Genomic DNA, 23,008 nt, shown 5'->3' on the forward strand with positions numbered 1-23,008 from the left:
AGACACTGAGGGACACGGGGAGAGTGCGGGAGACTGGGAGATGGGTAGATTTTTGTTGGGGGGGGGGGTGTGGGACAAACTGGGACATGGGGCGATGGGGTAGGTTTTTACTGGGGGTCGAACTGAGAGATGGAGCAGATAAGGGGATCGATGTGGCCACCTGTCGGTCACACTCCGAGCCTGCCTCATCGGCCTTGCTGAGGTAAAAGCGAATCTTCTCCCCATGTGCCTCATTCAGCTTCTCGACAATGTTCAGCGTCGCTTGCACAGGGCCTGGCCCATCGGGTCAAAGAACACAAACACCAGCTCACACAACTCACCTGGGAGCCCCGCAGAGCGTTAAGGTTCGAGACACACAATGGCACCGAGTGAGGCAGGTGGGGAGTGGGGCAGACAGGAGAGAGGGGTGCACAGGGAGAGAGGGACAGAGAGAGAGGGTGCACAGGGAGAGAGAGCGGGGAGCAGAGAGGGGGAGTAGGACAGGGAGAGAGGGGGGTGCACAGGGAGAGAGGGAGGGAGTGGCACACAGGGAGACAGGGACAGAGAGAGAGGGTGGCACAGGGAGAGAGGGGAGAGAGAGCGGGGAGCAGACAGGGGAGTAGGGACAGGGAGAGAGAGCAGAGAGCAGGAGTGGGACAGGGAGAGAGCAGGAGTGGGGGGAGCGGAGAGGGCAGGGGAGCGGAGCGGGGCGGGGAGCAGGGAGGTGGGGGAGCGGGGGTGGGGGGAGGGGAGCAGAGAGAGAGAACGTGTTGGAGTTAATGTCAGGATACAGCAGGTACATACGCGGTCTGCTTGTCACACACCCATGTCTCCGTCTGCGGAGCGTGCTGACACAGCAGGTGAGAGCACGATGTGTTTACGGAAAGTGCCTTGGAAACGGGACACAGTACTCTGGGAAAATGCTGGGGTTGAATGGATCCAGGAGATACAGATCTCCACTCAAGACCCAACACTCCACATCACAGCACCGCAGAAAAACATGGGCAAATCCAAATGCAGCTCCAAACCACACAGACTGAAACACAGGCAGAATTCAGACACTCCAATCAGGTTCGAGGGTGAAAGGACACCTCCAGCAATCACAGCTAAAACGGGGGAGGGGCTGGTGGGAAGGACAGAGACAGGGCGGGGGTGTAGGGGGTGACAGAGATAGGGAGGCAGTGTCGGGGAGCCGGAGAGGGTGACAGAGAGGGGATGTCGGGGCTGGGGGAGGGGGTGACAGGGACAGGGAGGGGGTGTCAGGGCTGGGGATGACAGAGACAGGGCGGGGGTGTAGGGGGTGACAGAGAATAGGGAGGCAGTGTCGGGAGCCGGAGAGGGTGACAGAGAGGGGATGTCGGGGCTGGGGGAGGGGGGTGACAGGGACAGGGAGGGGGTGTCAGGGCTGGGGATGACAGAGACAGGGCGGGGGTGTAGGGGGTGACAGAGATAGGGAGGCAGTGTCGGGAGCCGGAGAGGGTGACAGAGAGGGGATGTCGGGGCTGGGGGAGGGGGGTGACAGAGACAGGGAGGGGGTGTCAGGGCTGGGGATGACAGAGACAGGGCGGGGGGTGTCGGGATGACAGAGACAGGGCGGGGGTGTAGGGGGACGGCGGGGGTGACGGAGACAGGGAGGGGGGTGACGGAGACAGGGGTGGGGGTGTCCGGGCTGGAGATGAAACCCATTTGTTGCAAAACACTGACCGAGCCAGAGAATGGCCTTGTCCACATCGAAGGGATACTTCATATCGCCATCGACCAATCCCGGAGTGTCTACAAAGGTCAGCAGGCTGAACTTCTTCTGTTTGGATGTGGAGATCTCTGTGGTAAGGTACTCCGATACCCCTAGGGATGGGAGAGATGGGGAGGAACAGGAACAGCAATCAGATAGTGACACACCCACATAGTGCGCTCCTGGGAGGGTAGGTGGGACACGTGTGTACGTGTGAGAGACTGTGCGTGAGAGATCCGGGACAGTGTGAGAGAGAGCGAGCGCAGTGAGCGCAAGAGAGAGAGCGCGAGCAAAAGAGCGCGACAGCGAGAGCGCGCAAGCGAAGAGCGAGAACGAGAGCGAGAGCGAGAGCGAGAACGAGACAGCGAAAGCGAGAGCGAAAGAGAGCGAGAGCGAAAGCGACAGCGCAAAAGCGAGAGCGAAAGCGAGAGCAAGAGCGAGAGAGAGAGCGAGAGAGAGAGAGCGAGCGAGAGAGAGAGCGAGAGAGAGAGCGAGAGAGCGAGAGCGAGAGCGAGAGCGAGAGAGCGAGAGGCGAGAGCGAGAGCGAGAGCGAGAGCGAGAGAGCGAGAGAGAGAGAGCGCGAGAGAGCGCGAGAGAGAGAGAGCGAGAGAGAGAGAGCGCGCGAGAGAGAGCGCGAGAGAGAGAGAGAGCGCGAAGAGAGAGAGAGAGAGGCGCGAGAGAGAGAGAGAGAGAGCGCGAGAGAGAGAGAGAGAGCGCGAGAGAGCGAGAGCACAAAGGCGCGCGAGCGAGAGAGAGAGCGAGAGAGCGAGAGCGCGCGCGAGCGAGAGAGAGAGCGAGAGAGCGAGAGCGCGCGAGAGAGAGAGAGCGAGAGCTGCGCGCGAGAGAGAGAGCGAGAGCGCGCGCGAGAGAGAGAGCGAGAGCGGCGCGCGAGAGAGAGAGCGAGAGCGCGCGCGAGAGAGAGAGCGATGAGCGCGCGCGAGAGAGAGAGCGAGAGCGCGCGCGAGAGAGAGAGCGAGAGCGCGCGCGAGAGAGAGAGCGAGAGCGCGCGCGAGAGAGAGAGCGAGAGCGCGCGCGAGAGAGAGAGCGAGAGCGCGCGCGAGAGAGAGAGCGAGAGCGCGCGCGAGAGAGAGAGCGCGAGAGCGCGCGCGAGAGAGAGAGCGAGAGAGCGCGCGAGAGAGAGAGCGAGAGAGAGCGCGCGAGAGAGAGCGAGAGAGCGCGCGAGAGAGAGAGCGAGAGAGCGCGCGAGAGAGAGAGCGAGAGAGCGCGCGAGAGAGAGAGCGAGAGAGCGCGCGAGAGAGAGAGCGAGAGAGCGCGCGAGAGAGGCGCGCGAGAGAGAGAGAGCGAGAGAGCGCGCGAGAGAGAGAGAGCGAGAGCGCGCGCGAGAGAGAGAGAGCGAGAGCGCGCGCGAGAGAGAGAGAGCGAGAGCGCGCGAGAGAGAGAGAGCGAGAGCGCGCGCGAGAGAGAGAGAGCGAGAGCGCGCGCGAGAGAGAGAGAGCGAGAGCGGCGCGCGCGAGGAGAGAGAGAGCGAGAGCGCGCGCGAGAGAGAGAGAGCGAGAGCGCGCGCGATGAGAGAGAGAGCGAGAGCGCGCCGCGAGAGAGAGAGAGAGCGAGAGCGCGCGCGAGAGAGAGAGAGAGCGAGAGCGCGCGCGAGAGAGAGAGAGAGCGAGAGCGCGCGCGAGAGAGAGAGAGAGCGAGAGCGCGCGCGAGAGAGAGAGAGAGCGAGCGCACGCGAGAGAGAGAGAGAGAGCGCGAGAGAGAGAGCGCGAGAGAGAGAGAGAGCGCGAGAGAGAGAGAGCGCGAGAGAGAGAGAGCGCGAGAGAGAGAGCGCGAGAGAGAGCGCGGAGAGAGAGAGCGCGAGAGAGAGAGCGCGAGAGAGAGCGCGAGAGAGAGAGCGAGAGAGAGAGCGAGAGAGAGAGCGAGAGAGAGAGAGCGAGAGAGAGAGCGAGAGAGAGAGCGAGAGAGCGAGCGAGAGAGAGAGAGCGAGAGAGAGAATAAGCGAGTGCGAGCGAGAGAGCGAGCGAGAGAACGAGAGAGAATAAGCGAGAGCGAGCGAGCGAGAGACTCAGCGAGAGCGAGAGAGCGAGAACGAGAGCGAGAACAAGAGAGAGAGCGCGAGAGAGAGAGTGAGAGAGAGAATAAGCGAGAGCGAGGGGAGGGGTGTGTGCGTGTGTGAGATACGGGGCTCGGTGTGTGACAGTGTGGGGGGAGGGGTGTGTGCGTGTGTGAGATACGGGGCTCGGTGTGTGACAGTGTGGGGGGAGGGTGTGTGTGTGTGTGTGTGTGTGTGTGTGTGTGAGATACGGGGATCGGTGTGTGACAGTGTGGGGGGAGGGGTGTGTGTGTGTGTGTGTGTGTGATACGGGGCTCGGTGTGCGACAGTGTGGGGGGTGTGATGTATGTGAGATACGGGGCTCGGTGTGTGACAGTGTGGGGGGAGGGGTGTGTACGTGTGAGAGATACGGGGCTCGGTGTGTGACAGTGTGGGGAAGGGGTGTGATGTGTGTGTGATACGGGGCTCGGTGTGCGACAGTGTGGGGGGTGTGATGTGTGTGAGATACGGGGCTCGGTGTGTGACAGTGTGGGGGGTGTGTGTGTGAGAGATACGGGGCTCGGTGTGTGACAGTGTGGCGGGTGTGATGTGTGTGTGATACGGGGCTTGGTGTGTGACAGTGTGGCGGTTGTGATGTGTGTGTGTGAGATACGGGGCTCGGGTGTGTGACAGTGTGGGGGGTGTGATGTGTGTGTGTGACAGTGTGGCGGGTGTGATGTGTGTGTGATACGAGGCTCGGTGTGTGACAGTGTGGGGGGTGTGATGTGTGTGAGAGATACGGGGCTCGGTGTGTGACAGCGTGGGGGGTGTGATGTGTGTGAGAGATACGGGGCTCGGTGTGTGACAGTGGGGGAGGTGTGTGTGTGTGTGTGAGAGAGATACGGGGCTCAGTGTTTGACAGTGTGGGGGGTGTGGTGTGTGTGAGAGATACGGGGCTCGGTGTGTGACAGTGTGGGGGGTGTGGTGTGTGTGTGAGATATGGGGCTCGGTGTGTGATAGTGTGGGGGATGTGATGTGGGGCTCGGTGTGTGATAGTGTGGCTGGAGAGGTGTGTGTGTGAGATACGGGGCTCAGTGTGTGACAGTGTGGGGGGAGGGGTGTGTGTGTGAGATACGGGGCTCAGTGTTTGACAGTGTGGGGGGAGGGGTGTGTGTGTGAGATACGGGGCTCACTGTGTGACAGTGTGGGGGGTGGTGTGGTGTGTGTGAGAAAGATATGGGTCTCGGTGCATTACAAAGACGGGTGAGAAGAGGTGTTTAGATTCTCGTGAGGCTGAATCCCCATGTCCCCCATTCCCGCTCCCCAGCCCTTACCTTCGATCTGCTGGAGTGGTTTGAAGTGTGGGTACAGATGGAGTGTCGCATTCCCCTGACAGGCAGAGAGAGACTGGTCACTCGGTGACATGTGTGGCCTCCCCTCCCCAGTAACCCCTTCCAACCCTGACCGGCTCCCTCCAGAGGAATAGTCGTGGGACATCCCGTGATGACAACAGGGAAGCAGTACAGGCTAACCTGTTGGGGCAGGGGACTGAGCAGGGCCTGAGCCCTGATGGACTACACCCTCGGGTCTGCAACGAAGGAAGGTCATTGACACCCTCGGGTTTACTGTTGTCCCTGATTCGGGAACTGTGTCATTGGACTGGAAGGTAATGATGTCTCTCCTGTATTCACAAAGGGAGGGACAGAAAGCTAGAAACAACAGGCCAGTTCGCTTCATTTCTGTCATCGGGAACATCTCCCCAGATGTTCAGACAGGGCACCTGGGTAACTGTGAGGCTCTGAGGCATAGCCAACGTGGGCTGTAGAAGGGAGATCATGTTGAACCTTTAAAGAGCTAACTGGTTTTGAGAAGATTTGTAGCTCAGGTTGAGGTTCTGGATGTGAGTTTGCTCGCTGAGCTGGAAGGTTCATTTCCAGACGTTCCGTCACCATTCTAGGCAACAACATCATCAGTGAGCCTCCGACGAAGCACTGGTGTTATGTCCTGCTTTCTATTTATAAATAAATAAATAGAAAGCAGGACATAACACCAGTGCTTCGTCGGAGGCTCACTGATGATGTTGTTGCCTAGATTGGTGACGAAACGTCTGGAAATGAACCTTCCAGCTCAGCGAGCAAACTCACATCCAGAGGTAACTGGTGCTGTGGGTAAAGTGGAAACCAGTGGGCATTTTCATTTAGATATCCAGCAGGCATTTGGGGAGGAGCCACCCTGATGGTTATTGTGGAAGGTGAGGGATAACAGTGCACAGGGAGGTACGCCTTGGCACGGAGAGATGTTGGGCAGGCTGACCGGAAGCAGAGTGTGACACTAAGTGGGTCTCCTTCAGGCTGGTTGGATGTGGTCAACGCTGGGGCCTCAAGTGTCCCCAGTCTGCGGAAACGATTTGCCGAAGGGACCGAAGCTCAGGTCGTTAGGTTTGCAATTGGTCAGAAAGTGCGAGCCTGGGGACGACAGAAGGGGTTAACAGAGTGATATGGATAGCTTCAGTGAGTTCAATGGAGGACAACATGGGAAATTGTCTAGTCAGAATGGGAAAAAAAACAGAAACGTATTATTCCAAACGGCAAGAGGTTGCAGAGCTCGGGGATGCAGGGGGATCTGGGTGCCCGAGTACATGAATCCGGGAAGGTTAGTCAGCAGCTACAGCAAGTAATCAGCAAAGCCAGGAGGGATGGTGTGGTTAATTTTTAGGAGCATGGAATGCAAGAGGAAATTATACAGGATATTGGTGAGTGCCCCGTCTGGGAGCACTGCGTACACAACTGCTCACCTTATTTAAAGGCACAATTTCAGAGGGGTCACTGTTCAAAAGTCAGGGGTGACTCATTTGAAGGAAGCATTGCTGAATCTGGGGGATGCAGTCTTGGCAACGTCCTCCCTCAAAAGGGCAGTGGATGGTGAATCCTTGTAAATGCCAAGTTCACAGGAATCTTGGTGACCATGAGGATCCTTCAGGGGATTCACAGCAATGTGGGGTGTAAGTTAAAATCAGATCCCAGTGGTCTACTCTTGTTGCTTGGTTGTGTGACTGAGATTCCCTGCCGGATTAAAAGACGGAATGTCCTCGACAGCCCCCTCTGCGGTGAAGAATCCCACAGACTCACTACCCTCGGAGAGAAGAAATTCCCCTTCATCTCCCTCTTCTGTGTCTGAGATGGTGCACCCCTCTGGGTTCTAGACTCTCCCACACAAGTGGGGGACAATCTCACCACATCTCCCCCTGGCATGTTTCCCCCCTCCTGTGCATCCTGGATGTTACAATCGGGTCGCCTCTTGTTGTTCTAAACCCCAGTGACTACAGGACCCGAACTATTCAAGCCCTCCTCCATAAGACAGTCCCTCCATCCTCGGGTTCAGCCGACTGAGCCGTCTCTGGCCTGCCTCTGACGTCGGTCTATGTCTGCTAGGGTACGGGGCCCCAAAACTGCTCGCAGTATCCCAGCTATGGTCTGACTAGTGCCGTGTATAGTTAGAGTCGAAATCTCCCTGCTTTTACAACTGATTCCCTTCGGGCAAAGGCCAACGTTCCATCAGCCCTCCTCATTCCCCACGGAATGTGGACGGTAGTGTTTCGACGTTCATTGACCGGGGCTCCCAAATCCATCTGTCCCGTAGCTTTCTGCAGTCTCTCTCCATTTAATCTCACAATGAGCATAACTATTATTTTTCGCGTATTTGCATTGGAAGCAGATGGGTGAAGGATCACTTCAGACAGGTAGGATAGTGGGGTTGGCAGTCCAGGGGATGTAGCGTGGAGCAATGTTTGACCCCCTCCTCGTGGTTGGGAACCCAGAATGAAGTGGGGATGGTGGAGGGAGTGGGGGGCACGCGGTGTTGCTGATGGTTACACACAGTGAGAAGGAGAAACAACTTCTCCTGGAGTTGCAAATCTGGAGAATTTGCCTGACCGGAGGGTTGCGGAGGCTGAGATTGGGAGGCAGACCGGAAGGCGGGGGTGTGGTTGAGCTCATGAAGGGATCAAACATAAACTTTATGACGGGGGGGGTGGGTGCGCTCAGGGGCAAATGGCTCCTGTGCACATGCTCCCTATCGCAGCCTTGAACACAGGAGCACATGGCAGGACGGCATAGATAGGGCTCAGGCCCAGAATCCCAGAGAGTGATGCTGATTCCCTTCCTGGTTCGACGTGGGGGGGGCGGCGATGGCCGAACTGCCTCAGACACACGTGGGGGTAGGGGTGGGGGGACACACACACTCACTGTCAGTGATTCCCTCTTGCGCCCGCTGGTCACAAACGTAAAGCCCTGGGTCTCGATGGCTACTCCTGTTCGCTGGATATGTTCCTCCACGTACCTGCAGGGCACAACAGGAGCTGTCAGACACTCACACCCTCACACGGTCAGGCATACACAGGCAGAACGAGAGAACACAAGGGGAGGAGTCCACCGCAACAAGGCAGCACCCACCCTCCGACAGCATGGTGCATCCTCGGCGCCGACTCACTACCTTAGCACCCAGACTCCAGCAACGCGGCCGCCCAATCTCTGACGGCGCAGCGCCCCCTCGGCTTCTGGCCCACCGACAGCGCGGTCCATCTTGCGGCCCAAAGCGGGGCCCTCGGACGGCGCGGCGCCCAGCCTCCAATGGCGCAGCCCTCCCTATGCAACCCCCCACACCGACAGCGCAGCACCCACCCTCCGAGAGTGTGGCAACCCTTGGCGCCCACCCTCCAAGAGCGCGGGCCATTGATGGCGCAGCGACCCCCCTCCGAAAGTGGGGACCCTCCCTCAGCGTCCAGCCTCTGATGACCCGATGCCCAGCCACCGCTGGCGCGGCCCATCTCGTGGTGCCCGCCCTCCGACGGCACGGCCCAGCTCGCAGCGCCCGCCCTCCGACAGCGCGGCGCTCCCTTGGCGCCCAGCCCCTGACAGCGCGGTGGCCAGAGACGGTGCCAGACATACCAGTTAATAAAAGAGCTCTTGCCAGCAGAGTGATTGCCCATTAACATAACGTTGATCTTCTTCCGAGGGGGCAGCAAATGGAGGTTCAGCTTCGAGGCGATGTCTATCAAACCTGGGTGGGTCAGAATCAAGCCAGGGCCCAAGTTACAATTCAGACTGAGATCCCCCTCACTGACCCTCACCCAGAGGGAGAGATTGAGCGTGCCCACAGGGACTGAGAGTTCCCTTTACCACCTCCCCTCTCCCGTGCCCACAGGGACTGGGAGTTTCCTTTACCACCTCCCCTCTCCCGTGCCCACAGGGACTGGGAGTTCCCTTTACCACCTCCCCTCTCCCGTGCGGGATCCCAGTTTCTGTGCCGAATGTTGACGTCGATGCTGTTTCTGGTAACAGTCGGGTGCAGAAGGGGCCTTTGTGCTGGGTGAAAGCTCCCTGTCTCTCCTGCCCACTTGCTCCCCCTCCCCTCCTTCACTGAGTGCCACGCTCCCATGTCTGTGCCAACTACCGCCCCCTTCCCTGCCCCGTGCACGTGATGTTTACCTGGCACAGGTGTAAGGGAGCTGACGTGTGCTATATTTCTGAACAAAGAGCTTCCCCTTTATCTGGACCCACTATCTGGGAACGTGGGTCAGCCAGTGAACGGGGTGGGTCACGGCTCACACAGACAGAGCTTCATGTGCTCCCACCAACAATAAGGGCTGGCGTCTCTCTTGGTCCAAATGGCCAGATCCCAGGAGCTGCTGTTCAGGGACTGTGTGGGTCTACAGGCTGCCAACTCCCACCCGCTGCCCCCAGTCACAGCCTTGGCCTGTAACCTTCTCAGCACCTGACACTCCCTCGCTGGCCACCCCCGGGTGTGGCTTAAGCAGCTGGGTATGCGGGGGTGGTGACAGACATATGGAGGGGGCGACGGGGGCTGGAGGGGGTGACAGGGATAGGGAGGTGGTGTAGGGGCTGGAGGGGGTGACAGAGATAGGGAGGGGGTGTAGGGGGATGGAGGGGGTGACAGGAATAGGGAGGGGGTGTAGGAGGCTGGAGAGGTTTACAGAGATAGGTTGGGGGTGTAGGGGCTGGAGGGTGTGACAGAGATAGGGACAGGTTGTAGGGGAATGGAGGGGGTGACAGAGACAGGGAGGGGGTGTAGGGGGTTGGTGGGGGTGACAGAGGTAGGGAGGGGGCGATGGGCGCGACAGAGATAGGGATGGGGTGTTTGACATGACAGGGATAGGGAGGGGGTGTAGGGGGATGGAGGGGGTGACAGGAATAGGGAAGGGGTGTAGGGGGTGACAGGGATAGGGAGGTGGAGGAGAGGGCTGGAGGGGTGACAGAGAAAGGGAGGTGGTGTAGGGGCTGAAGGGGGTGACAGAGACAGGGAGGCGGCTACAGGGAATGACAGAGATAGGGAAGGGGTGTTTGACGTGACAGAGAAAGGGAGGGGGTGTTGAGGGCTGGAGGTGGTGGCAGAGATAGGGAAGGCGTGTAGGGGCTGGAGGGGGTGACAGAGATAGGGAGGGGGTGTAGGGGGACAGAGGGGGTGACAGAGATAGCGAGGGGGTGTAGGGGAATGGAGGAAGGTGACAGAGATAGGGAGGGTGTGTAGGGGCTGGTGGAATTTACAGAGATAGGGACAGAGTGTTGGGGCTGGATGCGTTTACAGAGATATGAAGAAGGGTCCAGGCCTGAAGCGTCAGCTTTTGTGCTCCTGAAATGCTGCTTGGCCTGCTGTGTTCATCCAACTTCACACTTTATTATCTTAGGCTGGAGGTGTAGGGGGCTGGAGGGGGTGACAGAGATAGGGAGTGGGTGTCAGGGGTGACAGAGACAGGGAGGGTGTGTCAGGGGGGTGACAGAGACAGGGAGGGTGTGTCAGGGGCTGGTGGGGGTGACAAGAGACAGGGAGAGGGTGACAGAGATAGAGAGCGGGTGTAGGGGGACGGAGGAGGTGACAGAGGTAGGGAGCGGGTGTCAGTGGTGACAGAGACAGGGAGGGGGTGTCGGGGGCTGGTGGGGGTGACAGAGACAGGGAGAGGGTGACAGAGATAGAGAGCGGGTGTAGGGGGACGGAGGGGGTGACAGAGATAGGGAGTGGGTGTAGGGGGATGGAAGGGGTGACAGGAATAGGGAGGGGGTGTAGGGGGATGGAGGCGCTGTCAGAGATAGGGAGTGGGTGTGGGTGTAGGGGCTGACAGAGATAGGGATGTGGCGTAGGGCTTGGTGGGGGTGACAGAGAAGGGGGCGGGGGAAGGGGGCTTGAGGAGGTCTGAGTGATTTTTCTGATTGGCTGCTATGTTGTGACGGCGGGTGGGATAAAGAGTCCGAGAGGGAAGGTGTCTTCGTACAATCCAACAGATCCCACCTGTGGCCAGCTTCGGGATCCTTAACCTGAGGAAGGACAGACCCCAGACTGAGAGGGACAGAGAGTGGGGAAAGGGGCGGTGTGCTCACTACACCAGCTTCTGGGAGCGGAGGGGGATTGTCTGAGTCAGGGAGATGGAGGTGTTGCTGAGCCATTGGGAGGGATTGAGGCGTACAGGGAGAGATAGGAAGGAATCCCTGGAGAATGTAGTCCCGGGCGTGTCCTGGTAGCAGCAAAAGGGATGCCCCCGCCTTCAGGACTGCTGCCCCTGGGATCTGACTGTGCACATCCCCGCAGCGTGCCCTGACAGATTCAAACCAGCTGGGGCAGAGCCGAGCTGCTGGAGGCTGATGCAGCTGGAACGTGAGCCTGCTAGCTGCACATGCCTAAGTGTAAGGTTGTGGGAGGCGGGGCCGGCGGTGGTGGCGACGGTGCCAGAGGAGAAGCTGTCCCGTGCCTGCTTGTTGGCTCGGAGCCACAGCACTGACCTGAAACGTGCCTCACGAAGCCAGGTGACCAATCCGTCCTGGCAGCGAGCATGCGGTGCCTTGCCACTTTCTCTCAGGGTGGCAGCACAGCCTGGCAAAGAACCCAGCTTCCTGGGGTTTCAGCGCTGCTGGGACAGAGAGGCTGTGTTCAGCGGGACAGCAAGAGAACCCCTGTACATGAGCGCAAGGGAAAGCGTACAGCTCGGTGCTGGGCTGCTGACGCTGGCTAACGCTAATGGCTCAGTCACACAGACTTGGGGTGACCCGATGAAGCCACACACAGAAAGCAGGCGTGGCCCATCTCCCTCCAGGTTGCAGCCAGTGAACGGGTGGTCACTGTCGCAATGTGGGAAGCGATACAGTCAATTTACTCACAGCAAGCTCCCACAAAGGTCTACGTGACAAAACACCAGGCTATTTCAGACGGGCTGAGTGGCAGCTGGAGCTTACTTTAGATTAATGCAAGGGAAAGGCGAATCAGAGCAGGACTTATACACTTAATGGTAGTGTCCCGGGGAGGGTTGCTGAACAGAGAGCAGGCGTGCAGGTACACTGTTCCCCAAAAGTAGAGTCGCAGGTAGACAGGGCGGTGAAGGAAGGGTTTGGTATGCTTGGTCAGTGCATTGAGTACAGGAGGTGGGAGGTCACCTTGCAGCTGTACAGGGCAGTGGTTAGGCCACTTTTGGTGTACTGGAATTCTGGTCTCCCTGTTACGGGAAATTTAAAAGGGTTCAGAAAAGATTTACAAGGATGTTGGGGGGTTCGAGCTACAGGAAGAGGCTGAATAGGCTGAGGCTATTTTCCCCCGAGCGTTGGAGGGGGTGACCCTATCGAGGTTTATAAAACATGAGGGGCATGGATAGGGGGAATGAACAGGGTCTTTTTCCCAGGGTGGGGAGGAGTCCAAAACTAGAGGGACACAGGTTTAAGGTGAGAGGAGAAAGATTTAAAAGGAACCTGGGGGGTAACTTTTTCATACAGAGGGTGGTGCGTGTATAGAACGAGCTGCCAGAGGAAGTGGTGGAGGCTGGCACAGTTATAACATTCAAACGGCATCTGGATGGGGACATGGACAGGAAGGGTTTAGAGAGATAGGGGGCCAAATGCTGGCAGATGGGACTGGATTAGTTTAGGATATCTGGGTCAGCATGGATGAGTTGGAGCGAAGGGTCTGTTTCGGTGCCGTACGGCTCTGTGATTGTATGAATACCTTTCCTTCCCTTCCTGTACACTTAATATCAGCCCCAGGAAGGGAACTTCACCCTGACACAGTTATTGAATCGAAGCAGAGCACGCCATTCAATCCTTTTACAGATGGCTATCTGATTGGTTCCAACCTCACCCCACAAACACACACCCCACCCACGCTCTCCCCATCACATACTGGTATTATTCCACTTGTAAGGGAGGGGGTGGCGCTGAGGTTTCCTGAGGAGATGTGAACAGTGGGCTGGCAAGTTAGGGCTTCTAAATCTTCTAATGAGACAAACCCTCTCTGTCCTTTTAACAGCGGCCCTCCGGCAGTACGGCGCTCCCTTGTTAACCAGCGCCAACAAGCCACTGAACAGCAGGCAATTTAGGGCACATGTCCATTCGGTGCAGAATTCCAGCCTTTCCTACGGAGAGATGGAATTCCACCTGGGTTTCTCCAGGGCACACTACTTGTGAAAGTAATCAGTGCACAGCAAGTCCCCTCACTGGGAGCCCCCGACATCCCACTGATGTCCCTGCAAGCACCTGCTGTGTCAGCATACAAACCGTTTGAGATTCCTGGACTGGGACACCCAGATCCCTCTGCACCTCGGAGCTTCGCAGCATCTCCCCCTCTATTGCTTCTTCCTTTTCCCAGGTCGCAGGGTCATGCTGTCCTGATGACAGGGATGGGGGGGGATGCAGGGTCATGGTTATTCTCCAGCCAAAACATTCTCATTTATCGAAGGTATGCTTCTTTTCAGACTACCCATCAGTTGCCAATAAAGGTGCAACTGACAAGGTGAGCCAGTCTACCTCTGCTACAGACATTCAAGGCCTCAGCAATAATCCCTGTGGCATTTCACTACAAGACAGGCTCGTTTACGTGGGTCTCAGTTCCTTCCCTTGGGAGGCTAAGGAAATTTGGCCTGTCTGTAAAGACACTTCCCGATTTTTATAGGTGCACTGCAGGAAGTATTCTACCCTGAAGCATCGCGGCCCAGTGCAGCAACTGCTCTTCCCGGGGCCGGGAGAAACGACAGAGTTGTGAACACAGCCCAGTCCATCACACAAACCAGCCTTCCATCCACGGGCTCCGACTATACTTCCCGCTGTCTCAGGAAGGCAGCCAACGACCCTTCCTACCCCGGTTATAACCCCTTCCAGCGGGAGGAGGATGCAGAAGCTTAAACACACGGACCAACAGACACCAGAACGGCTCCCTTCCCTGCTGTTATTCGCCTTCTGAATGGACACCTCCAATTTCGCGCTGTTCTATCGCCCTATGAACTTTGTATGGTATCATCTACCTGTGCTCCATGCAAAACTAAATGTTTCACTGCACCTGGGTACACATGAAAAACCGTTGGTAATTCTTCAGTTACTGAAGCAGTCCATATTCAAATCCAGCAGCACCTGGGCAACACCCAGGCTTGGACTGACCAGTGACAAGTCATGTTCCAACTGAAGCATAGAGGAAACAGGATTCAGGAACCATGGATGACAAGGGAAATTGTAAGCTTTGTCAAAAGGTCTGGGCAGCTACATATTGACAAAGCTCTTGAAGAGCATAGAGATATTAGGAGGGAACTTAAATGCAGAATTAGGAAGGATAAAAGGAGCCACAAAATGTCTTTCGCAAACAGGGGCAAGGAGAGTCCCAAGTTTTTTTTATGTATATATTAGCAGGAAGAGGGTAACAAGGGAAAGGACGAAGGAAGGAAGTTATATATAGAGCCACAAGGAGTGGGGAGATCCTTAATGAGCACTTTGTAACGGTATTCACCAAGGAGAAGGGTGGGACTAATGTTGAAGTCAGGGATGAGCGTGTGAATACTTTAGAGAAGGTCAGTATCTTGAAGGTGGGAGTTTTGGGAATCCGAAATTGCATTAGTGCAGACAACTCCCCAGGGCCAGATGGGATCGATCCCAGCTCTGTGTGGGAGGTAGGGGAAGAAATAGCTGGGGCAATAGCAGATATCTTCACATCCTCCCTGACTACAGGCAAGGTTCCAGAGGACTGGAGATGAGCCAATGTTGTTCCCTTTTTAAGAAAGGAAGCAGGGATAATACAGGAAATTATAGGCCAGTGAGCCTGACATCTGTGGTGGAGAAGCTCTTGGAGAAGTTACTGAGGGGCAGGATATCTACACATTTGGAAGAAAACAGACTGGTCAGTGACAGGCAGCATTGGTTTTCGATGGGGAAGGCCAGGTCTCACCAACCTGATTACATTTTTTGATTTAATTTGTGAGGGAAGGGCTGTGGAAGTAGTTTATAGACATTTGATAAAGTTCGATATGGCAGGTCGGTGCAAAAACTAAAATCCCACGGGATTCAGGGTGGGCTGGCTCTATGGATACAAAACTGGCTTGGTCATAGAAGTCAGAGGGTAGCCGGAGGTGGGGGGAGGGTGTTTTCAGGCTGGAGACCGGTAACGAGTGGTGTTCCACAGGGATCAGTCTTAGGCCCTCTGTTGTATGTGGTATATATAAATGATCTGCAGGAAAATGTGGGCGGTCTGATTAGTGCGTTCACAGATGACACAGAGATTGGGGAAGTTGCTGATCGTGTCGATGACTGTGGAAGGTACGACAGGATACGGATAGATTGGTGACTTGGGCACAGGGATGGCAGATGGAGTTTAATCCAGACAAATGTGAGGTGATGCATGTTGGAGGGTCAGATTTAGGTGTGAATTGTACTGCAAATGGCAGAACCTTAGGAACATTAATGTACAGACAGATCTGGGCGTGCAGGTCCACAGTTCCCTAGAAGTGCCAACACAGGTGGCCAGGGTGATTAAGGAGGCAAGTGGCATGTTTGCCAGGGCATGGAGTACAAGAGTTGGCAAACCATGCTGCAGCAATATAAAACCCTTGTTAGGCCGCATTGGGAGCGTTGTATGCAGCATTAGAAGGATGTGGAAGCTTTGGAGAGAGTACAGAGAAGTTCACCAGCATGTCACCTGGTCTTCAGGGCATTGGCTATGAGGAAAGGTTAAAAAGACTAGGATTGCTTTCACTGGAAAGACAGCAGCTGAGCAGGAGCCTGATAGAGAACTACGAAATGAGAAGAGGTATAGACAGAGTGGGTAGGCAGAGGCTTTTTCCCAGGGTTGATGTTTGAATTATCAGGGGGGATCAAGTTCAAGGTGAGGGGTAAAAGTTTGAGGGAGATGTGCGAGGGACATTTTTCACACAGAGGGGGGTAGGAGCCTGGAATGCTCTACCAGAGGGGGGTGATGGAAGCAGGCACGTCAGGAACATTAAACAGGCATCTGGACGGTTACATGAATGGGGAGGGAATCGAGGGATTCACACTGAATAAGGGCAAAAGGATTGTTCTTTAGATTATTCAGGGAGTGACGATCAGCACAGGATTGGGGGGCCGAAGGGCCTGTTCCTGTGCTGCACTTCTCGTGTTGTTTGTTCAAGACTTTACATAGGACTGGAATCACTTCGTCAAGTCATTGCCCCCAATTCATTAGGATTTTGGCTGATCTGACCATCCTCAAGTTCACTTTGCTGCCTTCGTCCCATAACCCTTGATTTTTGCAGACTGAAAATCTGTCTAGAACATAGAGCATAGAAAAGTACAGCACTGTACAGGCCCTTCGGCCCACGATGATGTGCCGTGGATTAATCCTAATCCAAAAATAAAATAACCTAACCTACATTCCCCTCAATTCACTGCTGTCCATGTGCATGTCCGGCAGTCGCTTAAACGTCACTAATGACTCTGCTTCCATGACTACCACTGGCAAAATACTCCATGCGCTCACAACTCTCTGGGTGAAGAACCTCCCTCTGACGTCTCCTCTATACCTTCCTCCTAGCACCTTAAAATTATGACCCTTCGTGGCAGTCAATCCTGCCCTGGGGAAAAGTCTCTGGCTATCGACTCTATCCGTGCCTCTCATTACCTTGTACACCTCAATCAGGTCACCCCTCTTCCTCCTTCTCTCCAGAGAGAAAAGTCCAAGCTCAGTTAACCTCTCCCCGTAAGACAATTCCTCCAGTCCAGGCAGCATCCTGGTAAACCTCCTTTGTATCCTCTCCAAAGCCTCCACATCTTTCCTATAATAGGATGACCAGAACTGGGCACAATATTCCAAGTGTGGTCTCACCAGGGTTTTGTAGAGCTGCAGCATAACCTCGCGGCTCTTAAACTCGATCCTCCGGTTAATGAAAGCCAAAACACCATATGCTTTCTTAACAACCTTATCCGCTTGGGTGGCAACTTTGAGGGAGCTATGCACTTGAACACCAAGATCCCACTGTTCCTCCACACTGCCGAGAATCCTGCCTTTAATCCGATATTCAGCATTTAAGTTTGTCTTTCCAAAATGCATCACTTCGCATTTATCCATGTTGAACTCCATCTGCCATTTCTCAGCCCAGCTCTGCATTCTGTCAATGTCTCGCTGAAGCCTGTAATAGCACTCGATACTATCAATGGCACCTCCAACCTTTGTGTCATCAGCAAACATACTAACCCACGCCTCAACCTCCACATCCAAGTTATTTATAAAAACTACAAAGAGTGGAGGCCCAAGAACAGATCCCTGCGGGACACCACTCAGCACTGACCTCCAGGCAGAATACTTACCATCTCCAACCACTCTCTGCCTCCTGTCAGCCAACCAGTTCTGAATCCAGACAGCCAAGTCACCCTGTATCCCATACCTCCCGAATTTATGAATGAGCCTGCCGTGGGGAACCTTATCAAATGCCTTGCTGAAGTCTATGTACACCACATCCACTGCTCGACCCTCGTCAACCTGTCTTCTGACCTCCTTAAAGAACTCAATAAGATTTGTAAGGCATGACCTGCCCCTCACAAAGCCATGCTGGCTCCCTTTAATCACGCTATGCTTTTCCAAATAGTCATCAATCCTATCCCTCAGAATTCTTTCCAAAACCTTGCTGACCACAGACGTAAGACTGACTGGTCTGTAATTTCCAGGGATTTCCCTATTTCCTTTCTTGAAAAGAGGAACAACATTTGCCTCCCTCCAATCTTCCGGTACGACTCCCATGGAGAGTGAGGAAGCAAAGATCTTCGCCAGTGGCTTAGCAACCTCCTTTCTCGCTTCCCGGAGCAACCTAGGATAAATCTGGTCTCACCCTGGGGACTATTCAATCTTAAATGTTTGCCAAAATTTCCAGCACATCAACTTCCTCAATCTTGATCTGTTCAAGCCCGTTTTCCTGCTCCTCAAAGTTCTCATTCACAACAAGGTCCCTTTCCTTAGTGAAAACCAAAGCAAAAAACTCATTTAGGGCTTCCCCTATCTGCGCAGACTCCACACACAAGTTCCCTACGCTATCCCTGATCGGCCCTACCTTCTCCCTGATCATTCCCTTATTCCTCAGGTATGAACCTCTTTGGGTTCGCCCTAATCCTTCCTGCCAAGCCCTTTTCCTGCCCCCTCCTGGTCCTCTTCAGTCCACTTTTGAGCTCCTTCCGAGCAAGCCTGTAATCCTCTAAAGCTGTGCTAGATCCTTGCTTCCTCCACCTTACGTACGCTGCCTTTTTCTTTTTGACGAGAAGCACCTCTGTTCCCGAAATCCAAGGCTCCTTAATCTTACCCCTTCTTACCTGTCTTAGAGGAACAAATTTATGCATCACACGCAGCAACTGCTCCTTAAACAGTCTGCTGTGCCCTTTCTGTGGAACAATTGCTCCCAATCTGTACTTCCCAACTCCTGTCTGATAGCATCATAGTTTCCTTTTCCCCAGTTAAATATCTTCCCCTGGTAACTGCTCCTTTCCCTTTCCATGGCTATGGTAAATGTGAGGCTGTTGTGGTCACTGTCACCAAGGTGTTCTCCCACCACGATATCTGACACCTGTCCTGGCTCATCGCCGAGTACCAAATCCAAAATGGCCTCTCCCTCGTCGGCCTGTCCACATACTGAGTCAGGAAACCCTCCTGAACACACCTGACAAAAACGGCACCATCCAAACCATCTGCACTCAGGAGGTTCCAATCTATATTGGGAAAGTTGAAGTCACCCATAACAACAACCCTGCTACGTTTGCACTTTTCAACTATCTGCCGGCCAATGAGTTCTTCGATCTCCCAACTGCTATTTGGGGTCTGTAGAGAACCCCCAGTGAAGTGACTGCTGCCTTGCTGTTCCGAACTTCCACCCACACTGACTCAGTCGACAAACCTTCCTCGGCAACCTTCATTTCTCTTGCTGTGATGCACTCTCTGATTAGCAACGCTACACCCCCTCCTCTTTTGCACCCTCCCTGTTCTTTTTAAATGTTCTAAAATGTCTACCTCAGCATTGAACAATCCAGCCCTGACATAAAGAATTCCACAGATTTACTACAAAGAAATTCCCTTTGTCTGTCTTCAACAGGCAGCCACTCGCTAAGATTTTTCCCTCTGGTCCTCAAGTCTTGAACAAGGGAGTAATGTAGAGATAGTGACGTTGGAGTTTCTATTTTCTTGGAGAGTGCCACACAACTGACAAGCAACGACCATCTCCAACAAGATAAAGTCTAACCATTGCATTCCCCCCCCTCCCCCACCACTTTACTATCAACATCCAGGGGGTTCCCACTGAGCAGCAACTGAACCGGACCCAGCCCCATATCAATCCTGTGGCTATAGGAGCAGGTCAGAGGCTGGGAATCCTGCAATGAGTAACTCCCCTCCCACCGCCCACTCCAAAAGCCTGTCCCACTATCGACAAGGCAGGAGGGCGAAGGAATACTCCCCACTTGCCCTGGACGGGGGCAGCGCCGACAACACTTGAGTAGCTCCACGCTGCACAGGGACAAAGCAGCCTCCACCCCCCACCCCCAACACTGACGCACAGTGTACTGTCCACAAGATGCTCCTCCAACAACAGTTTCCAAACACACAACCGCTACCCAGCCAGTAGGGCAACAGATACAGGGCAACACCAGCACCTACAAGATCTCCTGTGAGCCACTCACCATCGTGGTAGGGTATCGCTGGGTGAAATCCTGGCACTCCCTCCCTATGTGTTCACACCCACACTGTTTTGTAACCAGTAGATTATAGTGGCCTTCCCCCTCCATTTTGAGGAAGTGCACCTGCTACAACTCCCCCCAAAGGAGATGACACTGATCCTTTCTTTTATTTTCACCAACTCGTCACGAGCTGGTTACCACAGAGGTGAGAGTGAAGCGTGGTCAGGGGGACAACCCAATGTGGTTGGGGGAGTAAGAAGCAGAACTGCGTCCATTTGAAGTCCTGGCCTGGGGTGGCGATTGGGGGGATAGACAGAGAGCAGGATAATGACAGTAGCCCACTCCTGACAGGCTCAGGTACAGGAGGAGCACTCAGCAAGTTCATGGTGTTTTGGGCTGTGTGGAGATTTAAAGTGAGTTACCCCAAAACCTAACCCAACTGCCAAAGAACTAGATGAGCCATGGGGGGGGGGGGGAGGGGGGAGAAGAGTTGGGGGCAACGGTCATGCCAATTGCTCGGATGATACTGAAATGGGGGTGGGGCGGGGGATGGAGACCCAATGTGTTCAGGGGATGGGGGGGGGGGGGGGGAAGAGGGGGGAGCGGATGGATCAATGCAATTGTGGAGAATGACGATTTGCCTACAAAACCAATCCAACGCCCGAACAAGTAAATCATGATGGGAGTGGGGGTTAGTGTTACAGTAACGCTAACCTACCAATGGTACTTAATGCAGGGCAACTCATTGGCTTTGGTGGTGGGGGGGGTGTAGGGAAAGGGGTTTAGGACTGTGGGGATTTACCCCAAAACCCAACCCAATCCCCATCATCAGTGCAGCCTCTGACGAAGCGCCGGTGTGTCTTCCCGCCCGGAGTCTGTTGAGCTAGATCACCTCGCTTCTGGTTTCTCATCACAGTGGAGTGTACATGGGGTTGAGTTCTAGGTGTTTATTGATGGCTTTCTTTGTGGCGTACCAAGCTTCTAGGAATTTCCGTGCCTGTCTCTGCTTAGTTTGTCCCAGGATTTTGATGTTGTCCCAGTCGAATTGGTGGTTCTCCTCATCCACGTGGATAGAGACGTGAGAGTATTGGTCATGTTTTTTTGTAGCCAGTAGGTGTTCGCGTACCCTTGTTAGTTTTCTAGAAGCCTGGTACTCCACGAAGTAACAAACACATAGGGCTCAACGGAACACCAGCGCTTCATCGGAGGCTGCGCTGATGATGTTACCCAGCGGGCTATCTGCGGAACAACGAACGAGCTCGGTGAGCCAACCAACCACTACACCCGCAACCCGAGCTACAAATCTACTCCAAAACTTTAAAGAAGAAAATTAGCCCCCCAACGAATGTCACGATGGGGAGAGGGGATATTAAAGTAACAGTCTCCACCCTCCCATAATATTGAACACTGGGTGTGGTGGGGGAACCCAATGTGTTTGGAGTGCATGGGCTATTTAGGATTGAAGGGGTTTATGAAGACGATTAGCCCCCAAGTCCAACTCAACCCAACCCCCAATGGATGTCATGATGGGGGAAGAGGAGATAATAGGGTAACAACCTCCAGTCTCCCATAATATTGAACACTGGGGGTGGTGGGGGAACCCAATGTGTTTGGAGTGCATGGGGTATTTAGGATTGAAGGGGTTTATGAAGAAGATTAGCCCCCAAATCCAACCCAACCCAACCCCCAATGGATGTCATGATGGGGGAAGAGGAGATAATAGGGTAACAACCTCCAGTCTCCCATAATATTGAACACTGGGGGTGGTGGGGGAACCCAATGTGTTTGGAGTGCATGGGGTATTTAGGATTGAAGGGGTTTATGAAGAAGATTAGCCCCCAAGTCCAACTCAATCCAACCCCCAATGGATGTCATGATGGGGGAAGAGGAGATAATAGGGTAACAACCTCCAGTCTCCCATAATATTGAACACTGGGGGTGGTGGGGGAACCCAATGTGTTTGGAGGGCATGGGGTATTTAGGATTGAAGGGGTTTATGAAGACGATTAGCCCCCAAATCCAACCCAACCCAACCCCCAATGCAGGCCAATGATGGAGATGGTAGGAAAGGCAACGATAGCCCTGGCTCCCATGGTACGCGGGAAGGGTGCTGGAATGACTAAAAGGTAGGGTGGATTTAAGAAGAATTTTCCCGCAAAAGAGAGGCGGCGGAGGGGGAAGAATTTTCTTTTAAAAAAAAATTAAAAGCAGACCGGGCGTCACGTAAAACGCGGGGCCGGATCTCGCGACCGGAGCCGGAGCCGCTCCCGTCCGCGGACTCGGCGCCCGTCCCGGATCCAGAAGCCCCGATCCACCCCGGGTTTCCCGACCCACCGCGACCCTCTCCGTCGACCACAGTGTGTAGGTTTCTTTGAAACTCCAGGCTTTTACCGGTGCCGGGCTCTCCGTACAGCGAGTGGCACTCCCTGAGGACCCGCTCGCTCACCGACTCGGATCCCCTCTCGGCGTTGGCCGCGTTGCGGCTCTTTACATTTTTGCCGGTCATTTGTTATTGTAGCCGTAGTAATCGGACGACGGCTGCTTTTTCAAAAGCGACAGTGCCAACCGTCCTCCCCGCACTTGGGGTCGCCGGGAGTTGTAGTCTCTCGTCCGCCGTCACCCGGTTAGTTGTGGTTTGAGTGACGTCACCTGGCGGACTACAGTTCCCAGCAGGGCTCGCACTACCCGTGAAAATGGCGAACAAGGCGGGTTTTGATTGGCGGGGATCATCCAGGGGGTTGCAGTCTCCCGCTGCACCCCATCCCGTAGTGTTAGTCTTGGTGACGTCACGTAGCGGACTACATATCCCGGCGGTCTGGGCGCACCATTCGAGCAGGTGTTCGGACCTCTGCCTCGGGCACACGGCGCGAAAGGAGGCGTGCGTGACGAGTCGGCCGTTGTAGTCTTCCATCCAGCAGCGCTCTGTACTTTTACCCTGGGTGACGTCACCCAGCGGACTACAAAACCCGGCGGGCTCCGCTCCGCGCGGCTTTAGCCAACGGGCAACGGACGCGGTGGTAGCCGGGAGTTGTGGTGCATGACCGCCACCGCCGCGCTCATGAGGGCAGCCGACGGACTACAGCCCCCACAACAACCTGCGAGGCCCCTTGCTTCCCGCCGAAACGTTTGGAGGACGTGCTGAAAGAACGGGCGCCATCTTGGAGAATGGCCATGGTTGGCAGCACTTGGACCACACTGAGGTGTTGGGACGGAAAAAGCCCAAATAAAACAGCCATTCCCCAAAAACACGCCACAGCGAGGGTCAACCCATTGGGTCCGAGGCTGAGATTGGTCAATGGAAAGGAAGACAAAGCAGTGGCAGGTGTTGGATTTGACGCCAACTGATTGCCAACCAGTCCGACCCCTCCC

The 23,008-nt window shown here is 55.1% G+C and overlaps 1 protein-coding gene across 1 annotated transcript in view; it reads right to left on the reverse strand.

Annotated features, from left to right (window-relative positions):
• Positions 1–22,237, reverse strand: part of LOC125450398 (uncharacterized) — a 32,826-nt gene extending 10,589 nt beyond the window's left edge. The window contains 7 exon segments of the mRNA XM_059643263.1: positions 112–261; positions 264–320; positions 1,684–1,824; positions 5,036–5,090; positions 7,946–8,039; positions 8,648–8,759; positions 22,031–22,237. Coding sequence (XP_059499246.1) covers positions 112–261; positions 264–320; positions 1,684–1,824; positions 5,036–5,090; positions 7,946–8,039; positions 8,648–8,759; positions 22,031–22,145 — 724 coding nt within the window. The 5' untranslated portion in view covers positions 22,146–22,237.
• Positions 22,238–23,008: the final 771 nt, after the last annotated feature.

The sequence above is a fragment of the Stegostoma tigrinum genome, chromosome 50, assembly GCF_030684315.1.
Source record: "Stegostoma tigrinum isolate sSteTig4 chromosome 50, sSteTig4.hap1, whole genome shotgun sequence".
In the NCBI taxonomy this organism is placed as follows: domain Eukaryota; kingdom Metazoa; phylum Chordata; class Chondrichthyes; order Orectolobiformes; family Stegostomatidae; genus Stegostoma; species Stegostoma tigrinum.